Source organism: Squalius cephalus (genome assembly GCF_949319135.1).
Source record: "Squalius cephalus genome assembly, chromosome: 23".
NCBI classification, from domain to species: Eukaryota; Metazoa; Chordata; class Actinopteri; order Cypriniformes; family Leuciscidae; genus Squalius; species Squalius cephalus.
Genome location: NC_137144.1, coordinates 9,323,346 through 9,347,423, shown reverse-complemented (window position 1 = coordinate 9,347,423; position 24,078 = coordinate 9,323,346). Strand labels below are relative to the sequence as shown.

General features: G+C 38.7%; 1 protein-coding gene across 1 annotated transcript in view; it reads left to right on the top strand.

Moving 5' to 3' along the window:
• abtb2b (ankyrin repeat and BTB (POZ) domain containing 2b) overlaps positions 1-24,078 on the top strand; it is a 56,181-nt gene that overhangs the window by 15,809 nt on the left and 16,294 nt on the right. The window contains exons 2-3 of the mRNA XM_079859706.1: positions 16,308-16,457; positions 21,267-21,477. Of these exons, the coding sequence (XP_079715832.1) occupies positions 16,308-16,457; positions 21,267-21,477 (361 nt within the window). The remainder of the gene's footprint in view (positions 1-16,307; positions 16,458-21,266; positions 21,478-24,078) is intronic.

The window sequence follows — 24,078 nt, the reverse complement described above, 5'->3', positions numbered from 1 at the left end:
CAAAACATGTTAAGGGCATCTATATTTCTAGTTGAGGTTGGGTTTTTGTAAACTCACAGAGTGTATTCCTTGTATTCTAAGATTATCACCGTTCAAAATGAGGACAGACTTGGCTCGTCTCACGTAGCCTGAAAGCGAGTCCAAGCCCTTCTCTCAATCATCTTTGGAAGCACTGTTAGTCCTTAGCCAGGTTCTTGCCAGGCAGAGTTGATGTAGTAACCACAAAGGGCTCATAACGTTATACTGAAACTCGTGGGAAAATGGAGAAAATCATTTTCAGAGGTTTCTTGGGAGAGTGGGAAAGAGTAGGGAAGCAGTTACTCAACATTGAGAAAGAAAGAAAATGTAAGAAAATACACTGCGCATTTCCTGTTAAATTGCTGGGATCCTCATAAATGATGAATTTTTTTATGTCTCTGTTTATCTTACATGTGTAATTGAGCAGTTGTGGAGCCTCTTGCTTTGTGCTAACAGCGCTCCATAGACACATAGCTGTAGAAATCACCTGCGTTTATGTGAGAAACGCTGCTGCCTGTGAGAAACCATGCTGTTGGATCACAAGTCTGGCACAGTCGGTCTCCTAAAATAACAGAGAAGAGGTAATTAGCACTTCCTGCTTTTACTCTAAAAGAGAATTACATGAACCATATGGAAAGGAAAGACTGGAATATAGGCCCTGTTTAAACTTGGTGCCCATCTCCAGATCAGATCAAAAGTTGTCAGGTGAGACTTTACACCTGCTACAAACATGCATCTCATTTACTCTCACAATGGATTTTATAGAAGAGGTGGTATCTGGTTTTGTGACTATGGATAACTTAATAGGTTTCACTGTGCATGTAGAAAATATTTTCCTAACTTAAATGCAGTAGAATTGACGTTAGCCAGAATTAAACAGTCCCATAAACCTGCTGTCTTACTTTTACACTGCAAAACAAGATATTTCTCATATTTACTTTTATTCTTTTAATCTTAATCATTCCAGTAACCACACTTTCAAAACATTGTACCTTTAAGTGTACCTTAAAGGTAACCAAAATTTACCTTTAAGGGTAAAACAGCTTGTCACTGGGACAGTGCCCTTAAAGAGACCCTAATGCTGCATATTAGTACCTTAAAGTAGTAATACATACAGTACGCTTGAGGTGCTTATATAAACCTTTAGGAATAATAAGGTACAAAGATGTAGGGCTGCCCCCTAATAGTTCACTAAACGTTAGTCAACTAGAAGAGGCTTAGTCGACCAAGATTTTATTAGTTGCAGAAAAAAAACTCAAGTTTTTCTCAAGAAAAACTTTTGAGTTTTCTCAAAAAACTCAAGACTCGAGATAACGAGTCCAAGTCAAAAGTCCATCACGCAGTTCGGCGGGTCCTTGTAGTAATAACAGTATGTCGGGCAGGAAATCCAAACGTTCACCTTTCATCCATCAACCTTAAATATAGCTTATGTTTATCATTTGAAACATGTAAGTAGCAACTTTGCGTGTCCACTCTCTCTAACGTTAACCTAGATAAATGTGTGCTATTATTAGGCGCATATCCAAGTGTTCGTGCGGATTGTGGAAGGCAGCAAATGTATAGACACAGTGTAATCACCATGGGAAAATCTCAGAGTAAAACTGCAAATCAAATCGAAAACAAATACTCTCTGATTATGTAATCCATATGAAAGGTGCATTTCTATAGGCGCGTTCACTATACTGCGGAGATGACGAGTCAGCATCGTCAACTTCATCTTTGCAGCCGACACTGACTCAGAAAACACTCGTTTATTAATAGACAATTAAAATGTCTCCTTGCTATTTTTTTCCGACACTTTCAAAATCATTACTTTTGCCAGTGCTTTGCGGCAAGCTTTATGTGTGCGCTTGAGCGCAAGGCATATATTCCACCCCTCAGTATATATTTAAGTAGACTAATTAAATTAACATAAACATGCGATTAGTCAGCTAATGGCTTAAATGAACGACAACTAGTCGACTATAAAAATCTTTAGTCAGGGGCAGCTCTACAAAGATGTCCCTTTGAGAGTACTGCCCTGTTAAAAGCTGTTGCACATCTAAAGGTACAATTTTTGCACATTTCTCTTCTGAGAGTGCATCATTTGTCTTAAATGTTATCTTAAGTCTAAGATTAGCATTCTGGATTTGTACCATCCCCCAATTCTACAGCATCCTGCTATTAGGACACGTCAGAGCAGACTGATAATTAAAGTGTCAAAAAAAGCATTATACCAACTAGCTTACAAGAAATAAAGCAGGCTAATGTCCCATGAGACTATGCCACCATTTAGCACACAGTCAACCTTAGGCTCAGCTTTTCATCCTATGCATATCTGCTGTTTATTTAAGAACAACAGCTAAGAAGTATAATGGCAGAGGGCATCTGGGTAGGCTATGCTATTAGCACTTTGTCAGGTCTGAACGGAGGGGGGAAATGAAGACAAATTTGGAACAGAGAGCTAGCTGTTTGCACAGACGCTAGCTGTGGTAATAAAAGAAGGATGCTAACCCTCCATTCCTATTTTTGTGTTATTTGGGTGGCTTGTATAACGCGCTGAGATGTTTGGGTAGTTTGTGTAGTCAATGCTTTATGTGGTAAGGAAATAGTAAAGATTTTTAGTCACTAAACCAAGCTAACTAAACCAATCTAGCCTACATAATAACACAGCAATTTCAATAAAACCCCCAAAAACTACTAACAAGCTAACCTCACATTTCTTTTTTATGAAAAAGGCTGTCAAATCTCTTAAAATTGTTTAATACTGTAATAATCCGTCAGACACTATTAAGTCATAAAAGCAGATCTTAGACTGGAAAAATATTAAACAAAATGGTTTGACCTTTTCTTTACCCCGTACTAGCCAGGAAACGCCTATAACATAACCATCTATGCTCTGAAATGTCTGTAGGAAGCAAACAGGATTTTTCAAGGGAGTATGTCTTGCCTCAAGGCCTTATTTTGAGTATTTTGTGGCAAAGGCAGATGGGTAGGTTTTAGAAGGAGCAGTCTTCCCTAAATGCATTTTTTCCCATCTGGCCTGAATGGGGTTTCTGTGGGTGGTCCCACAGGCCTCTGGGTTATAGCTTTCCAGCTCTGAGCAAACGTAAAATAGCCTTAAGATTCTGAGATAAATCGAGTCAATTCTCTTTGAATTACTGAATGATTTGGGAAGAAGTCTTAAACCAGTTAACATCTGCAACCTCGAACAAGACCTTCAGTACTGCTGATTTCGGATTCATGATTCTAAGATACTTGACTGTATCATTGGAAAGTTGATTAACAAATAAACTATCTAATTTAAATAAAGGATCTGGATTTAGAATCCTTCATGTCAGTCCACAAGTTTTAATTCCTTCTCCCCAACTAATCGGCCAGTCTGAAGGAAAAGCAGTGCAGGTTCCCCTGAAACCAGAACACGTTTCCTTCCGTTCTGTTTTCTGTCCGAGAATGGGGGTGTGGTGACACGGTGGTATTTGAATGAGCACGTCTGTCTTTACCCTAATGTGTTTGTTTGTGATGGTGAGGAATGGCGAGAATAGTTGGCATTTAGGAATGTTACAATAAGAGCCACTCCAAGAGGCACCTGTAGCAATGGCAGCTGGGTCCACACTATGGTCAGACTGTGGAATTCTGAAACAGGTGTATCCAAGAGAAATATGACAGACATTTATTGGCATGCATGATATGTTTGCAGTGCCTGTCCAGTGCAAGTTATGCAATAACAGCTTGCTCTCGTCAAGCAGGCATGATCAGTGTGGCACCTGAACAATGTTTAGAATGGAAGACAGAAGGCCCCCCTATAGAGATAGAAGTCATTGTTTTTAATGTAGGATGCCAAATCAGAATTAGCATTATAAAAACCACGCAAATTAGAATTTGTCTCAGTATGTCAGGATGGGAGCCAGCCAAATTTTGTGGCAGGTGGCTTTTTAGAAATACTGGATTTCCCATAGGGAAGTCTTAAATTAGCGCCTAAAGTTACTCCAAGGTTCCAAAGCCTTTCTTGGCTTTAAAGATGGATGCTTTGATTTGTGTGTTTAGATGTTTCTGGAGACTGTGGTGGTGTCCACCTGCATCACCCTGAGTTGGATATGTGTAGTGGGGTGGATGGCAGTTTGGGAGAGTGGCCGATGGGAGCTCACAGGGAGATCAAGAATTAGGGGAGGAAGGGGGAGGGTAGAAAAGTGAGCAGAAACCCCCTAGGAAACCACAATGAGGGGGAGGGTTGGGCCAGCGATTGAGAGTCTGAGATTTATCTCATTAGCCCTGTCCAGGTTCTTCTGCACCATCAGGTTACCAGCCAAGACTTCATTCATATTGTTCTTGCTCCTATCAGTGGTTCTTCCTCTTTAGCTCCGTCTGGACTTGCTTAGGTTGCTTCCAATCTGAAGACCGTCTTCTTCCTGCTTAGCTGGTCCTTCTGGTTCTTTGTGATCCATGGCCTGTTCTTGAGAAAACATAGTCTTGTAAAATAGTCATTGAGTCCCTCAAAGTCGTCACCACATGACTAAACATGTCCCAATATGTCTCTTTCAAGAATCCACCCTTTATCCAGTTTCTCACGGTTCAAATGTTTTCAGGCAGGCACCGGATGACTGGTTTGTATGTTTGGATAATCTACCAAGTTGTGGTTCAGTCTGTCCATGGATGGCAAAGAGTTTTATGCTTTTTGACATTGGTGTACAGCAGGTCTGGGTCTTGTTTTCTCTGGTTGTGCAAGCCACAAACTCAAAGAAAGTTGTAAGGGTGGAGAACGGTGAAAGTTTAAAACCGCCGAGATGGCAATGAGTGTGTTTGAATGATTTGTGGTGAGTTTGCAAACCACACTATTGCCTCTGTAGCAGGTCCACTCCCTATTTTTTGTCATTCTCTCTCAAGCTCCTGTCTGCTCACAGATATTGATGTCCACGCAAGCACAACCGCAAAGTTTGGAGACTCAGCTCTTTGCCAGGTTTCTTTTAAGCACATGGAACTACATTTTAATTCTTCATAGTTCCAAGTCAGCAGTGAGGAACTATAATGATATTGATAGTGATCAGGTACGGTCTGTATTTTGTCTGGGTGTTTTGTAACCAGATGGCAACTACCCTTCATTGGCGTCAGCATGTCAACTGTACCTTCAATATGGGTGCATATGTATACAAAGAACACAGGTTAAGCAGCTGTTGTTTCTTTTGCTAGAAAACCCTTTTCATGCTAGTCCCCTGTCTGAGAAAGTTTTCCAAAAATGTTATTATATTACATGTTGATTGTAAAATGATGTTTGCATGTCAGTGCAGTTCGTAAACTCTTGCATAAATAAAATTGCAGAACTTAAGACTTACAGTTGCTTAAGATGCTTAAGACTTACAGGAATGAGGTAAGGTAATTGAAGACATATAAGGATTACATTTTCAGCTTCAAATAACAAACCTTCTGAACCAAAATTTTAGCAGTGAGTGTCTGGAGTTGAAACAATGATATGTTGATATGTGATATGTTGATATGTTGAACATGTTTGGGTGGACTGCCACAAAGAAGCTTTGTTTCACTGCATGCAACGGGGGCTGCTTTCCCTGCTGATGGCTACACTGGAGTGAGACAGAATGTTTGACTCATTTAGGTGTGAAGGTCAGAGGTCAGAGGCTTAGGGTGTCGGGATGATTTTTCACATCTGTGAGTTTCCCTCAGGCCTAAAGAATCAAGATACACCCTCCTGTCATGGATTGTGGGGGATTCTGGTGGATTTTTGAGTTTCTTTTAATGGAAATCCCCTTTAATAAGCTGTACATGGTTTAAGGAAAGTACGGTCTGTTATTTTTTTTACATTTTCTCTCGAGAAGAGATCCAATTATCCATTAATTATAAAATAAAGATTTTAACTACTTTTACTGGAAATGTAATAAAATAGACCAAGCAGAGTGGTACTCAGACTGGGGTGAACATAACTTATGTAATTACTGGCAGTATATTAAATGCAGTGTAATTGGTCTGAATATCACTGACTTTGTGCCAGGAAAGTGAGGTTTGGGTCTTTCCTGATATGAACAAGGTTTCCACTATAAAATGGTGAACAACCATTACAAGATCTGCCTGTGATGTTTCGACCAAATCCTATTAGTAATTTCTATTGCAATATTTAAGATCTTAAGAGAACATACAGTATGAGCAATTATTGCAGCCTGCTGGTTCTTGTAACTGCATGTTTTTATGTGCAAGAAAACAGAATGATAACTAGATTTTTTGTTTTCTGTGCTTGTCCTGTTGAATGCTTTTTTTAAATAATGCCCGTTGACTCGCCATGTCAAAGCATGACCCTTGAGTTCATCTGTGACACTGAAACAACAAAACAGACGTATTCAATTACTTGTAGTTTAAACATTATGCAAACTTTAAATATACAGTACCCCCATAAATGACACTAAAGGGCTGCAAAGAATTCATAGTCCTACTGAAACAGTTGTCTCATGTGTTCAGCAAATGTCTGTGTCCAGCAAATGTGTTAACTCATATATATTCTTGTTTAATGAAGTGGCAGGCCTTGAAACCAGACATCTGAAGGAAGAAGTATAGCGTGAGTAAGCGTGTACGAGGCAAAGAGGGAAAAAAATCAACATTGGACACTATGCTATATTTCCATTCATCCATGCTGAAGTTCCAAGTCCATCAGATTTGCCATTGCTCCATCGCTCGGAGGCTGAACAGCAGGCATATTGTGTTCAGTCTCTCTTAATAGGGATGTTGTGTTCCAGAGGCGACTACAACTCAGTTGTTAAAGTGTTGCTATACATCGGATGGGTAAAGGGTGAAATCAGTGAGGCAAGTGTCACTATTGATGTTGCTTTTGTAACTGGCCCTACTCAGACCACTTTGAGCGGCATTCGAAGCAGTGTCAGTGCCGTGGGAGGTGGGTGCACTAACAAGAACACTAAAGATCGCAGTCTCTATCGTCAGTCGCTAGTGCACCACTTGAGGCCGGGGGAGTGAGGTTTACTTGCATAGCTCTTACTAGCTGGCCTCCGTTACACTCACCCCCCAAAAAATCACTCCCATCAGGGTCACGGCACCAATATAACTGGCCTTACTGACAACTTTCCAAGCAGGATTCGAAGCAGTGTCACCAGCATGGTAGGCAGATGCAATCGCTAGTGCTCTTCTTGAGGCCAGGGGAGTGAGGTTTACTCACTCAGATCTGACTAGCTGGCCCCTGTGGTTTGAACAGACTGTTTACCGTTAATATTAAACTTTGCTAAGCTAAAGACCAGTACATTATATAAATCTGAGGGCCTTTGCAAAACTCCCTGTGGTGGTTTTTAAAAGGCAAGCACTAACCATATTTTATTCAGAAAATGAAAAAAAAAAAAACATTGATTTGAGCAAGATGTGGAGTAAAATCTATTACCTGTAACATGAGAACAATGAAGTAATTTGTGGTAATTTCTTGTAAACATGAAAAGAAACCACTGGCTCCACAGTTGGTATGAATTCATAAAGCAAGATCTTCATGAGGAATGAAGCCATATTGTAGTAAATTTTAATATTTGTTCAGCTTATGATGGTAGATCTTTCAAAGCAAAGTCAGAGGATCATGAGAAGAGATTTCTTAATCTCAACAAAACCACAAAGCCTCTTGGGAACTACTGCATATTGTGTGCTCCATCATTTCGGATATCCATGTAGCATGTTTTTTTTTTTTTCTTAGGGTTTTTGTTTTTATTATTTATTTCTCTTTAGAGAAACACATCTGCTTGACTGACTGGATTAGTGTCACACGGCTGCTGAAAAGATTCCAAACGTATCTAAAAGCTCTCCTGAGGTGTGACGGCACGCAGGACAGTCAGTCTTCCTCACAGTGATTAATTAGCCTGGCAAGCATGTGTGAAGTGATCAGTGCCTGCCGATGTGGACTCTAATGATGTAACCCAGAACGCTCAGATGCAGATAAGACTCAATCTGAACTAGACACATGCTTAGTTATTTTTGCCTACTGTATAAATGTCCAACCACAGTCACACAGCTGACCACCCTCAAAGCTCTCAGTTGCTATAGCTAGACTGTTAGCGCTACTTTAAATATCATCAAACATCCATATTAAGCAATGCTTGCTTTTTGTGTGCATATTTTCCATATTTGTAATTTTTTGACATTTTGTACAAACATTTGTATAATCATTACAATTTAATTAGTCATTTTACACCAACTTTATAGTCAAATTTACAAGGATGGTTTATTACCTAGTGTCTGTGTTTCTGTATCTGTTAGCTATTAGCGAGTCAAGTCACATTTATTTATATAGCGGCAACAATTGCAAACACTTTACAATACAGATTGTTTCAAAGCAGCTTTACAGTGATAACAGGAAAATAATGCAACAAAGTTTGTTTCTAGAAGAAAATAGCATCACAGTCCAGCTTAAGTTTAATTCATTGATTTCATTTTTGTTGTGAAAAAGTTTTTAATTTAGTTCATTTATTTATTTGCCGCTCTGGAGAAAACCGTGACGTCATCGTCCAGCTCAGTTCAGTTCTCATATAATGGTGTCAATGCAGGCAGATCAATATTATTGTTGAATATTAAAATAAATGTTAAATTTAATGTCCCCAACTAAGCTAGTATTTGTTAGCCACATTTTCTGCCATGGTTCTCTGATTCAGATCAATGTGTTAAATATGGTATGAATTAGCGGAATATGTGCAACGTCAACATTGCCTTTAATATACATCAATATTGACTTTTTTTGTATAAATTAGTAATAATTTATATAGCGTCACTAACTATGTTTCCATCCAAAGTTGAAACATCGCATAAAACATTTGTGAATAAAGCAGCGTTTGCATCCCATGTGTTGAAGAGAACAAAATCATCACTTCCTTGAAAATTGGCACAATATTTCTGTAATAAAAATGGAAGTTGCTGCAATCGGAGAAGCCGCTGTGGCTCGTTTTTCCTCCATCATGAATGACTTGCATCTCAGAGCGCGCAGACGAAACGTAATACACTCTGTCATGCTATCTTTCATGTGTTTGGGATTTGAGCCAACATTTGAGATGCTGTGCAATGAAACTGATCCGCTGGTTAGTCCAGTTATCCAATCACATCCACTGTTGAGTTTTTTTGTTGAGAATTGAGGGATTTATTACGTTAATGCGTTTCTATCGTAGTTTATGCGCATGTCTTAAACTATCCACCTAAAAGTATCCACCTCAATTGAGAATTTATGTGAATCTTGGCGTTTCCACTCAGCGTTTTTTATGTGATATTCCAAAATGCGCATAGAAATAGGTGGATGGATACATAATGAATGTATTTAATCTCGATATTTATTCATATTTAGTATTTAGCAAGGTCTTTCAAGTGTATCTAGCTTCTGTGTTTAACTACTGTTGTGTGCTACAGCTCTCTTTTGTGGTGAAAGTTCTTAAATAATTCATTAATAATTAATGAATTGGCGTCTATAGAAGTCATCATTCACTCGTATTTTTGTCATATTTAGTATTTCTTATTGTAATTGTTGTTAGAATCAGACGTAATAGGTGACATTTACTGCATTTGTTATATTTACGCCAACTTTACTATGCTACTTTACGTCTTCATCGTTAGCTTATCTGTTAGCTACTGTTTTGTGACAGATCTCAGGTCAAGTTAACATATTAATACAATTACTAAATACATTAAAGACCCCTGACCTCATGAACAGCTGTTTTTAGGTGCAGTTAACATTAGCCATGTGGAAAAATTTACGGTCGACATCTGGACTTCTGTGTGGGCAGCACGGGTCAAAAACAGGTTGCACATATTAAAACATTTGTGGCTTTTTTATAGATTGTGTTTTAATCTTGAATGACTATCATCTCAAAGGCCATTTTATTTCAGCCGGAAATGACTGAAGTGCTGACCAAGGCTGTTATGAAAGAAGAGCTTGTTTTTGAAGCAGGTGGCCTCCGTTGAATGTGAAAGGCCACTTAGACATCAGAGAATCAGACCTCTGGGCCCATAAAGGAGAGAGACCTCGGCATTTAACACACTCGGATACACACATAGGAACAACCGACGCGTTAGACCAAACACATCTTTTATTCCAGACCAATTATCCATCAGGAATGCACTCTATGCTGACACCGCTGCTGTTACTGAGAGAGTGTTAGGGCTTCTTTAAGAAAAAGACTTGAACAAGAATTTCAGTAAATATACCCAAATAAAGAGGTCTGTTGGTCTAGTTCCTGGTGTGAGGAAAATCTAAAATTGATTTTCACCTAAGTTAAACTGAAATAGCATCTCGGTCTGTCTTTCTTTTTCTCTGGTCACACTTTTCTCCCAGAAGTGAACAAGGGAAGGAGATTCTTTGTGTGTGAGTGTGTTGGGATGGGCTGTGGGAAAGGCAGGCGTGTGTTCAGACGAGGCGTGTACTCTTGGGAGATTTCTCGCTTGTGCTGCCAGTTTCTAAACTTACAGAAGCTCGACTAGCCGTGCTCTCATGGTGCGAGAGCGAAAATTATGTGCGAAGTGCTAAGAATACATGGAAATAGAGTAGATTGGATGCTTACATAATGTCAATCATTCATAGCACAAAATACTGAATAAATATTAGTGTGACACCTAATCTGTATGGTGCGATTTCCTTTTTTAATTTAAACTTGGATAACTCTTACATATAAGCATGAGTCTGTACAGTTTGATGACAACAGAAAATGAATGCTAAATGGTTGACTGTATCTTTGGTTTCCTTCCCCAAAAAAATATACTGTGGAATATTTTTAATTTCATATGATCACAGTGCCACTGTAATAACACCAAAACTAATTGGTCCAAAAATCCTGCTCCCCACTATTAAACGTGAAATATATATATATCAGATACATTATTGTGCTATTCAAGTCACCTTTATTTCTATAGCGCTTTATACAATAAGGATAGTTTCAAAACAGGAAAATTATTCAATGTTGGGGACATTTAATATTCATTTAATATTCAACAATAATATTGATCTGCCTGCATTGACACCATTATATGAGAACTGAACAGAGCTGGACGATGACATCACTGTTTTCTCCAGAGCGGCTATATATAAATTAACAAAATTAATAACTTTTTTACAACAAAAATAAACCATCAGTGAACTTACTTAAGCTGGACTGTGACGCTATTTTCTTCTAGAAACAAACTTTGTTGCATTATTTTCCTGTTATCTCTGTAAAGCGGCTTTGAAACAATCTGTATTGTAAAAAGCGCTATATAAATAAAGGTGGCTTGACTAGACAATGTTGTAGAATTCAGAACAGAATTCAGTCCTGTTGTAAGGCAGCTCTAGAAAGTAAACAGTTTTTGTTCAGTTGGAATTAGTTTGGTGTTGAATCAGTTCGTGTGTAAAGATCATCAATTATGAAATTAGTTCATTTCATCAATAAAGCAGCTCTGGAGAAAACAGTGATGTCATCGTCCAGCTTCGTTTAGTTCTCATACAACAGTGTCAGATTAATAATATTGCCAAATATTAAGTGTCCCCAACGAAGCAAGCCAAAAGGCGACAGTTGCAAAAAAACACAAAAAAACTCCATCGGTGACAGATTTGGAGAAGAAAAGAAAAGAAAAACTTGGGAGAAACCAGGCTCAGTTGGGGGGGCCAGTCTCCTCTGGCCAAACTAAAATAGAAAGAATATTCTAAAACTCTAAAAACAGTTTTCACAGTATTCATGTGTTCCTGTCTGGTTAGACATCAGCACCTTCTAATGAAACCTATAAATGGAAATAGATCACAGGCTTGTCAAGTGACGCCCTTTATGACCCTTGTGAGTAAACGGTAACCGCAGAGAGAGTGTAGTTGCAGGCATGTGTGCTTATTGTAAAGCCGATTCCATTGTAAGGAACGGCCAGCATCAGCAAATACTCCAGGCTTTGTCCTGCCCTATAGACGCTTTACCCACTGCAGCTGGACAAATTTGTTGTGGGTTGGATTTTCATGGAGGGGTTTAGAATACCATTTGATGAAACCTAAAGCTTCTCATAAACGGCGGTTTCTCATGCTGCATCCATTACGTTTGTGTGTTTGTGGACAGATATGTGCATGTGTTTGCAACTCATCTAAATTAGTGCATAGTCATATAAAGCATGCTATCTGGTCCATGATGTAACAAGAAATTGGAACCACAAAACAATCCTGAACTGGGAAGTCCAGTAATCATTTACTTACATGTGCGTTCTCTCTGACTTCCCTGAAATCCTGGCCCACAATTAATTGGACAGTCATGGAGAACTAACCAAGCAATATATTTTTATACCTAGCCATATGTTTTATATTTGCAGTCATGTACCACAGGAGAGGAAATAAGGCCTTCTTGAAATCTGTGCATCCTGTCAGCCATATTTAGTGGTGCTTGTTGTAGCAGATATCACTATCTCTTATACTCTTCTCTCTTATTCTAAGTAGGCCTAATCTTTGGTGCATAAAGGCCCGGGTATACTTAATTTTCCACGTTCCTCTCCATCTCGCGCACAGTCGTGTCCACACAGCTTTTAAAGTATACTCCACCATGGATGAGCACGGAGTATGACACATGCGCAGTACAATTGCATTTCAAAACTCTACAAGACGTTAGAGGGCAGCACCGAGTCGTGTCATTTACAGGACATTCGCTCTGAGGATAGAAGAACGAAAGTAGCGGATCCGCCATTGCATGCAAAGTTTAGAACGAGAACCAAAACAAAAACGATGGAGAATGATTTGTTTACTGTTCTTGTTGTTTTGCATCGCTCTTTCTGCATTCTTCTTCGACTTTTGCACAATACATCACAACTGCATATTGCCACCTAGTGAACTCATCTGTCTCAACTATCACCTTGCATTTGCGCTGTTGTAAGCGCACCGTCCACGTGGACAGATAAAACTAAATCTAGTGTGCATGTGGAACGCCTGTTTTTGCACATGCTATCAAATAGAGCATGCTTTGAAAGGCTTTGTGGTCAGTAAGTGTTTCTCTCAAAATTTAAGTATATTTTGGCTTTACTATAAAACTGCCTTGTAACCACTTTAGCAATTAAACTTTAGCAAACACTTAGCAACCAACAGAACACCCAATCAACCACCTATAGAAAGACTAGAGATAATGCCATAGAAACCACCTAACCACACTGGAACCACCCAGAAGCCGTTAGCATTTAGTTTTGCTAAGGTGGTGTCGCTGGAAGCATATATTTAGGATCTCATGCATGTAAAAAAGGTTATTTCCCTCTATGTGTATCTGATTTCATGTCACATTTAGGAGTGTTGTTGGTACTCAGCCACCCTGAAGTTGTAAATATACCCTAATAAACGTAAATCACAGATACCATTATGAGGGTGTTTACTGTAAACAAACATTTAGCTTTGTCTACTGGAATTTATGATCCCAGTGTTTGTGAGTAGTCTGAGGAGTCATTCCCATAGTACTGTTGCCACACTGTGGTATTATAAATAGGTTGTATTCATGAAACCTGGAGCCACCCTCATCTGTAAATGTCTTGAATCTTTGGCAGAACCAGAAACCATTGGCATATCTCGAATCTGGCCCTGTTGGTAGTATGGATAGGCACTTATCAGCATTCTTCATCTCTCTGCACTGGCTTCCACTCGCTGCTCGCATCAAGTTCAAAGCATTGACGCTTGCTTACAGATCTACCACAGGCTCAGCTCCCTCTTACTTTCACTCGCTCCTACGAGTCCACATCCCTACCAGAAGCCTACGATCGGTCAATGAGCGACGACTCGTTCCATCACAGAGAGCCACAAAATCACTTTCCAGAACTTTCTCATTCACAGTTCCATGCCGGTGAAATGATCTCCCATCCCTCATCCAGAATGCAGAATCCCTGACAACATTCAAAAGACAACTGAAAACTAATCTCTTCTGAGAGCACTTAACCTCATAAAAAAAAAAAAAAAAAAATCCTTTTCCTTTAATCCTCCCTTGTCTGGCTTATGCTACTCTGAGCAATGCCTGAACTTTGTATTTTGAGCACTTCTTGTGTTGTTTTTGCCTCTTCACGATGACTCGCTTAACGTAGTCCTCATTTGTAAGTCGCTTTGGACAAAGGCGTCTGCTAAATGACTAAATGGAAATTTTGGATGGATCCTTTAAGTCCCTTTAAGTTATGCTCAATTAACTGAATTTATGGTGCATTGCTTACCACAATAAATTATTTCAAATCTGCTAAAAAAGGTAAAGTAAATGGGCCATTTTTGGAGGATTTAACAACAGAAAAAAATTATTATAACTTTTATCAAAGCACTTACATTTATTCTTATTTTAAAGGGGACCTATTATGGAAAATTCACTTTTACATGGTCTTTGAAAATAAATGTGCCTGCAGTGTGTGTACACAACCACCCTATGATGATAAAACCCACCCACCAACTGTTTTTATTAACAAGCATATTGTTTGTCTTTTCGCTATACTACTAAAACAGTCGCTGTGTCCGAAAATGCCAACTTCCTTACTAGTATGCAAAAAACAGTATACCAAAAGAGTAGTATGTCCAAATGCATAGTGTTCAAAAACCATTGGGCAAAAATGACCTGGATGACCTACTGTTCTACTTCCACCAAGATTCGATGGACACTTTATAATCCCATGCAGTGATTTCGAACACTGGCAGCATTTTAATGATACATAATCTGCCCCATTCACTTCCACTGTAAGAGCCTCACTGTAAAGGAAAGAAGGGACAAGTGGAAATCATTGTTTGTGTGTTATGCCACAAATCTTGTCAATTGAGCTTAACTTGTACCGAACCCAGAATATTCATTTAAAGTTCACAGATGGGATAGAGATCCATCTTTCCTGTGAAGCTCCATGCATAAATCAGAAACAGGACTTACAATATTGCTTTGTTTTTGCTTCTCTGGTAGGGTTCCTTGCTTGTTTCCTTTTCCTTGGCAGGTCTCTCACCCCTGAAGGCCAAAGCAGAGCTTTGTCCAGAACTACAAAGAACCAGTAAGAAACGTAACTGCACAAGTTTCCCCTTCCTTGATCTCTCTGTTTTCCCTGATCCTTTCATATGGACAGGATGTCACTACTGGAGACAACTCAAGTAAATCAACCAATGATGGCTCAGCAAAACACAAATTAAAAGACGGAAACTGTAGAATGAAGCTTTGACTGTCTCATAAACCAAACTCTGACTCACTAAGTCCAAAACATCCCAACAAGTCTGGAAATAAAAAGAGGTTGAGGGAGCGAAGCAGATCATTTCATGTTATGTAACCGTAGCAGTTCTTTTTCTGCCACAAGTCACTGCTTTAATAAATCCATCCTGGTCTTATGCAATAGTTTAACAGGGCAGGTGATCAGTTTAAGGTTTAGAACATTGCTCTGCGTCGCTCTGAGAACCTTGAGTCAGATTATGCTGGGAAAGTCCCACTAACTCGTCAACACTGAACCACCAGGTTGTTCTTGAAAACAGCACTGTGGACGTAAGAGAAGATGTTTACAGAGGGAAGTGACTGTCCTGGCCTTGTGCAACCTTTGTTATCTTGGACAACACCTTGGAGAGAAAAACACAGCTCTAGTCAGCATTGGCTGTCATTCTCGTGATTTCTGGTCAAATGCAGTGACGTTCTATTAGTAATGCTGTTTGGATTTAGTCAAAGTGTTTCACAATCCTAGAATAGAATCTGCTGAGGTTGCCAATTCTTGCATTTGTTTGTGTGTTCCTCCCTGAAGTATGTAAACCTATGTGAAAAGAAAAAACTATGTGTAATGTCACCTTTGTTTTTCTGATCTCTCTTGTGACTGCAGTTTTGAAAGTGGTAAATACTGCAAATGAAAACTGATTATGTGTAGAACAATTTTCTTTTACATATAATTCTGAAAAAAAAAAAAAAAAAACACGGCAAGATCCATGTTTAAAATCCCCCTGTAGTCACTCAATGTATCCCTTAAAACTCAACTTTGATCACCAAAATATATTTAAGTGTTTTTTTTCAGCAACTCTACACCCTTCCCTCATTTAGTCTACGCGGTTCTATGAATATGCAAATTAGCCCCGCCTCCACTCACTCACACCAGTTCAGAGATCCACTCATTGACCTGATTGGTTACAAGGTAGTTTGTGACGTCAGAAACACATTAATTACATTGACATATGACATTAATTAGGCTACGTTTGCAAGGTAGAGGCATTTGCACATATTTTTGTGCGTTTCAAATGCAGGGCGGTTTCTACGCAACATTTTATAAATTAAGCACCAGATTACTCAATTTCCTATTGGAATAAATGAGTTTTGCTAGAGAGATTACACCAATCACCGCATTTTACATTTGCATTTACATTTCCTTTCTTTGTGTTCTAGGTGTTCTGTCACTTCCGGCTCATTTCAGTCCGTACACAGACGGATGTCAGACGGGATTGGAGAGCAGAGAGGATGCGTACGCTGAACTGGAGCTGCGGACACTCGAGCAGGCTTTACTGGCTACATGTGTGGGCAGCATCTCAGAACTGAGTGAGTGTCTTGACTTCCTTCCTGTCGGTCTGCTACGTCTGATACTCTTGCTTTTATCCTCTGTCTCGTGTTCATTATGAAACATACTGAATCATTTACAACTCAGAAAGGTCACATTTAAGCTATAGCTTATGAGAAGGTTATACACGCTGGAATCTTTCAGTGTGGAGCTTATTGCAAATGTCACATCCTTAATATCGAATGCAAAAATTGCTTTGTACTATACTACAAAACTATATTTGTATTGGATTCATTGTTAATAGTGCAAAATAATAGTGCATCAAGTAAAATAAACGCAAAAAGTACAAATGGACTAAAAATATATGATATGTACATATGTGCATATAATAATTATATGTATAAAAAACACATGAAAATAAATTGAAAAATCCAACCTAAAATTATTTTTTATATACTTATGTATTTATATGCATATTATTTTGCAAATGTATCTAAACATATATATAAACAGATTATATATGTGCATATTTGTAAAATAATAAAATTACATTATATATATATATATATATATATATATATATATATATATTTCATTGTTATTATATAAATAAACTTATATTAAATTATAAAAGTATATAAAATAAAAAGTTTAGTTATTGTCTCTACATGTCATAGTGCTTGCAAGATTGTAGCAAGTATCATATCGAGTAACAATTGCTTGGTGTTATCCCTGCAAACACAACATGGAAAAGGAGATAAAGCGGACACTGTTTATCTCTCTGACCCGATTAGCCTATTATTTTATGCTCTGGATAAACACCACCATGTTGTTCCCAAAGAGCAGGCGTGTTTGCTTTCTAAACAGAAAGTTCTGTGACGGAAATACAGAAAAAACTAACGAAAAGAGGCTGGAAGTCAACTGAAAGTCTTGTGTATCTGTTATTCTAGATAATTCCTGTAGGATGTTATGGCGATAGATACTCCTATAAGAATTCAATGAAGTTGAAACGCTTTACCAGTCTCTCCTCTGACTTCATGATGCCTGACTCATCTCCGCTGAAACGAAGCATGTCTGTCTCAACACGGTTCCCTTGATAAAAGCAACATCTGGTCTGGGGTTTATTGTTTGCTCTGGATATTATACAAGTGGAAAGCTGAACAAATGTTCAAAGATTACAGTTCCTTATTCAGCAGAGTCTGACTGTCGGTTCGCTGTGCAATGTTTCGGTTCCCTCCTCACACAAGTTTACATTTGAAAATGGGATATTTCCCCTGCAGTTGAAGGAGGTCTTTGTTGGCATGGGCTGTCTTCCTCTGAGCTGTTTTACCTGTGTTTACTCATCATGCCACAGGCCCAGAGGTGGCAGGGCTGGCGTCTTTCCATTGGAAGGCACGGATTTCCTCCGGCAAAATCCTGAACACTTCGCTGCTTGTCTCCCACAGCACAAGGGCACGTTCATGCAGACCAAGCGTTCGGTTGGGCATTAGCAATCGCACACAAACTCTATGAATTCAGTGAGAGCTCTCTTTGTGCACCGCCTGTGAGGTTGGCACCTCCCCACGAGCTCTCGTGTAGGTTTGATCCAGTTGTACGCAGGAGATGTGGCGGACAGTGGGGCATCTGTACGTCTTCAGCTGCCCTGGAACCCTTGACACACATGGGGCATCTATACAACCGAAAATGGTGGATTTGGGCCCATAAAACAAATCTGGGTTTGTGAAAAATTTGCTTTTGTTTGTAGCCCTTTCAGTTGGAATTTGGTGGGGTGGTTGAAAGGGAAGAACCTTAACGCCCTGATGTACTTCAAGCAAAATCAAAGAACAAACTGATGTGATGTAATTTTTAAGGGGACATATCATGAAAATCTGACATCTCCCGTGTTTAAGTGCTATAATTGTGTGCATCTAGTAACCCGGAAAACGTGAAAAGTGACAACCAAGTAACTTTGTTTTGGTAAGCCTTTCTCTGCAAGCATGTAAAAAAATAAGCGGATCAGATTTCGCTCCCCTTCTAACGTAGGAAGGGAATCTTATTATAATATTACCGCCCCTTAATCTGCACATTCCCAGCAATGGCGCCGCCATTTGGTTTTGAGTTTGAGTAAAGCATGTCAACTGTTCTGTCGTTGCTGCACAGACGAGCACAGAACACTATTTGACCAAAAAAATGTCACAGCTGTCTCATAAAGACCTCAGGGAACTGTGTCAACTTGTGTAAAAGTTAAACATGACGGTACATGCAAGTTGATGAGATGAATCAATGTGACTCCACAACAACTACATAATGGATAAGTGGATACTAACCATTCAGAAACGTCCAGGTGCGTCTAAAAGTTCCAACCTCCTCCTGAGTCTCTCTGTAAGACTGCACTCACTGAGATTTTGGATGAATGAGATTTGTGTGTTTTGTTATCGCCGGAGTATCTGAAGCTCGTGTAAAGGATCGGCCCTCTTCTGAACGGGGGCGGAGCAGCAGTTCATTTGCATTTAAAGGGACACATAAAAAAACTGCATATTTTTGCTCGCATCCAAAAAGGGGAAAATTTTACAAGCTATAATTAATGATCTGAGGGATATTTTGAGCTGAAATTTCACATAAATCTATGGTGTCCCCAGAATTTGTCTATTACATCTTGTGAAAAGGGGCATAATATATCACCTTTAAACAAAATCAGGCCAAAACGAAGTTTATTTAGAGTTCGTTTGCGAAGCTTGAAACAGCTTGCCAAAGCAAACCTTAGGGAAAAGGTTGCCTCGTCTGGTAAACACCTTCCTACTACCATTGGTCCGTGGTGATGATGTAATAGGTAGGTGTGGCTCTGAGGCTCCGCCCTCTTTGACATGGAAATCTTCTCCAATTCATTTCTTCGGTTCAGTTCGTTGAGATAAGATGCGGGTATAAACATGAACACACTGGAGAGCTGCTTCAGAGTAGAAATTGAAGTTGCAATTCAAATTGAAAGTGACTTGACGTGACTTGACTGGAGTGCCGAATTGAAGATGCAAAAATATCCACATCACTATGATCAAATGCTTTCTTAACTGCTGTTTTCGCACCGCTGTCATTGTTTGTTTGTTTGTTGCATTATTGAGAAGAAAGTCCACGGTCAGTCTGTGTCAGGATGTTCGCTAACAGTATACCACTGCTTATGTTTTCAAACTTATTACCGCTAAGCGAATGACAAAATGATATTTTCTCTGAGTATATCAGGGCCTTTACATTGCAACAAGTATTACCACAAGCTTTCAGTATGTTGTATTTATATCCCCAGTCCAATCGCACTGATCTCAGCCTTCAGGGCAGGCATTAGTAGCAAAGCCCCAAACGTCCTGATTGTTTCATAAATTCTCTTAAGACACTTTGTAGGGCCTGGCAGAACACAATAGGGCCCCTATTGCTACAGGTTTGGCAAATTTCAGATGATAATAACAGAGGATTCTTCCTACTCACAAACCACTCTGTGGTTTGAAAATGAACCCAAGGGGTGATTACCACAAATGAAGTCTACATGTTCCCACAAATGGAGTGACCAGCCCACTACTTTGCTTCTCAAGTTAGCGTAGACATGCATTGAATGATATCTGTGTGTCCATATGTAGTTTAGTTAATAATAGGACTGTTTCCAACCACATGTTGAGAATTACATTTTTATCAGACTCGTGGTACAAATAGTAGATGGTACAACAGTAGGATATTCTTATTTAGTGGAACTGTGAGATCCATAAAGGGAAAAAACAGCAGGTGGGCGTTTCATCCACAGAGACAGATGAAATCTCTCCACATATCTCTCTCACATTCACATTCCACATATCTATGAAGGCCAACTTGTGGCTTTTGGTTTCAATAAGTGTCCAAGGACTTGTTAGCTTCTGCTTGAGGTTTGCTGATAATTTGATATCTGGGTCAATGACAAAGAAGAAAAAGGAAAGGAAAAATATGTAAAACATTTTTTTTCATTATTATTCTAAAATCATTTTATCTGTTCTGATTCATTATTATCCATTATTTTCCAAACATTTTAAATATATATTATTATTAAAATTATTTTATCAGTTATTATTATATTTGTGTGTCTTGGTGCAAGCATTCATAATCGTATCTCAACTTGATTTTTGGCTTAATAGGTTGAAGCAAATGCATTGTCTTTTTTTAGCATCAATAAAAAGAGTTAAGCCAAAAATATATGTTTTAAGATAAAAAGTATTTTTTTAAGTAATAATTCATAAATATCATTGGTTTTGGAAGGTTGTACCATGTGACATTTTACAACCTGAACTAACCTGGTCCATGTCGTAAAAATATGAATGAATGAATGAATGAATGAATGAATCTTTTTATTTATTTGTGTTTTATTATAAATACATTTTCTTTTTCTTCATGCTTGTTGCACCACATGACTTGGAATTGTGTAATGAGTTAACAAAAATAGCTAATACTGCTAAAAACAATGCAATATTGTGCCAGACTATAGGTTTTCTTTTTTGTTTTTTCATAATTTCATTCTATTACTAAGGAGTTTTCTTCATCATGTACCACAAAGCCCAGAAAGGTAGTAAAGACATCATTAAAATAGTCCATGTCACTACAGTGGTTCAACATTAATGTTATGAAGCGACGGAGAATACTTTTTGTGTGCAAAAAAACACAATTCCTCACAATTCAATATTTGACCTTATGCTCACGAAAAAAAAAAAAGATAAATAATAAAAAACAAAAACATATTAATCATAGGCGATGTGTATTCAAGTCATTGTAATGTACAAAGTGCATTTTTAACTAAATTAAATGAACCTTTATTAGCCTGCTCTGAAGTGTCTGATTGGTCCATTGTTTGTCGTTATCATCAGGTGACCTGGTGTCACGGGCCATGCACCATATGCAGCGCCTCAGCTCTGTCCGGCACGGGCTCAGTCCGGCACGTCATGCCCGCCAGCAGCAGCAAGTGTCCTGGTCCCCGGACGCCCTCCACACGCTCTACTACTTCCTCCGATGCCCTCAGATGGAGTCCATGGAGAACCCCAACCTGGATCCGCCCAGGATGGCCCTGAGCAAAGAAAGGTGAGCCTCATTATTATTCCCCTCCCATTAATCCAGTCTCCAATGCACACAATGGGTGCTAAGCTAATTAACACCCCAATCCCCTGATGGCCCATTGATATGTAAGTAAGCTCTGTGAAATCCAACCGCCTCAAGGTACTTTAAAGCTGTTAATGATATAGTAGAAATGTGAGGAGCTCCTCAAAACCCTTTTCCAGCTGCTGTTTCCTAAACGTTCGTTATATTTTGTTCTTAAAGAGAGGTTTGTTTTAAGCCTGGGTCATTAGCTGTCTGTCTTTCTACAAGGATGTCCTCAGGATATTACCTGCTTGCTAAAGGTAAATAAGAAGGTTTATGTTATGCAGGGTTCAGTTACATGTGTACTGTAAATATTAGCTCTTCGCTGAGTTACTCTTGGAAGGACGCCTGTTTGTAGGATTCAAAAAATGTTGAGGAAGCAACTTGCCAAGATAAAAGCTTTTTAACAATTTGAGGCAGTCCAACGACAGTTGCTAGCATTTTGAAAAAGTAGTTAGCAGCTACAAGCTATTAATAAAAACTAGCTACACAAAAGCCATTTAAGTCACTCAATGGGATAAATATTAGCGATGTAGCTACACAACATGTCAACTATACAACTACACAACACATATCAAAAACATCTGAGTGGCCTTTACGCTATTGATAGCATTGCTACTGTTTATATAGCAAACAAGATAGCCTAAGCTAATATTCTTTTTGTATTGTTGATGTTTCATCTTGACATGTATTTGATTTTGAAAACAAGTGTGTGTTTAAATGCAACACTTTTCGCAAACTTTACCAAAATCAGCTCAAAAATGACTTATTTAATTAAAAAATGGGTGAAATAGGTACAACAATTTCTGGAAACTTTATCCCGCATCCAAAAACAAAGTAAATCCAGCACATCGTTGATGGGTTGAGATGTTTGTTTCTTTGATGTTTGTTGTTGAACGCCAAGCACAATTGTCCACGTGTTTTGCGATTTGTGTGTATACGTATGTTTGCAATCATCAAGTTGTATGTTTTTTAAGTAAAGGGCGAATCTTGATATTGGCTACAGCTGGATCACTTGTGTAAGACCTTCAACTAACAAACTTAAGTGGAAAACAACAATGGAGCCTTACTGCCAACTCCAGGACTCCAATCATGAATCTTCCTTAATGCTTGTGCCAGAAAAGATTTCTGTGTTTGGTAGAAAGGCAAAATGGGATACAGGTGGTGCTTCACTCCTGGCAGTCATTACGGTAAAAGGGCTCAATCATTATTTAAGGTCTCCTCTCTGTGCCTTCTATTGAAAAGTCTTTAAAACCTCTGCTTGAAATGAAACCACAATGGCACACTGGCGTACTGTGTGGTCCTAACAGGGGCCTGTAAACCGAAAGGGGGCGTTGCAGATCCAGTGAAGTCTGGATATGTGAGCTAGAGGTTTGTAATAGGAAGTGTTGATTTATGATGGCTGAGGACAGGCTCTTATGGAGTGGGTGGAGAGAGAGGGAGGAAAGGGTCAGAGGTGAATGGGGGTGCTGGGTTGTAAGTGGTCGCACATTAAGGAGTCATTGTAAGATGAGAGGGGTGGAAGGTACGCTGACCCCAAATCAGGACAGAGAAGACAAGACACATCCACACATACCAGCTAACTGGAGTATAGAAGTACCATCACCAATGAATCCTAAGATGAAGTTTCTAAAATGAAGTTTAAACTACAGAGTATGGATAATTATTATGCAATTATTATTATTTTTCAAGCACATTTTTAGCAATTCCAAACCACACCTTAATCTTAATAACTACTATTAATTTTGTATTTAATCATTTATTAATGTGATTTATAATTGTTAAGGAAGGCTGGAAGTGAAAAACTCTTAAGGTGATGATACATAGGGCAACTTTTTGAGCAATGTTGCTGGGCAATCTTGCCTAGCGATTGTTGCTTGGGCACTTTCCCATTGAAAATGGGCAATAAATATATATCTGGATAATTTAGATCGGTCGTGGGCCCTGTGTCTTATCTGGTTGCCCGTTGACGGCAACATTGCCCAGCAATATTGCCCAAAAAGTTGCCCTGTGTATCATCACCTTTATATTCAGGTGTGCATAATTTTTAAGCAAGTTTTCTTTTACAGGTAAAATGGGCCAAAAAAAGAGATTTAACTCGCACTGAAATGTAAAAAATTTCTGCTCATGAGAACGATGCAATATTAATGCAATATTAAAAAATTGCTAAATGAAGACATGACCAATGGACAGCAAAACGCTCAATGGTTCAGCACGGTCATACAAGCTAGCTAGAGAGCATAGTTTTTTTTGGTTTTTTTTCATTTGATCATTTCTTATCTCACCTTGTGAAACGAGAGTCAGAGAAAAAGAAAATCATGTTTGCTGTTAGTCTGACACGTCTAGTACTAAATTCTCACAAGTATATATACACAGGTTTGGGTAGATTGCTTACAAATTGGAGTGAATACAAATTACATGATGAAAACTGTATAATCTGATGATTATACTTTTAGATTACTTTTGAACAGGATAATCTTGTACTATAGTGATATGAAAAAATACAAAGAGAAAAAATATATATTTTCAAAGTGTATTAAACAG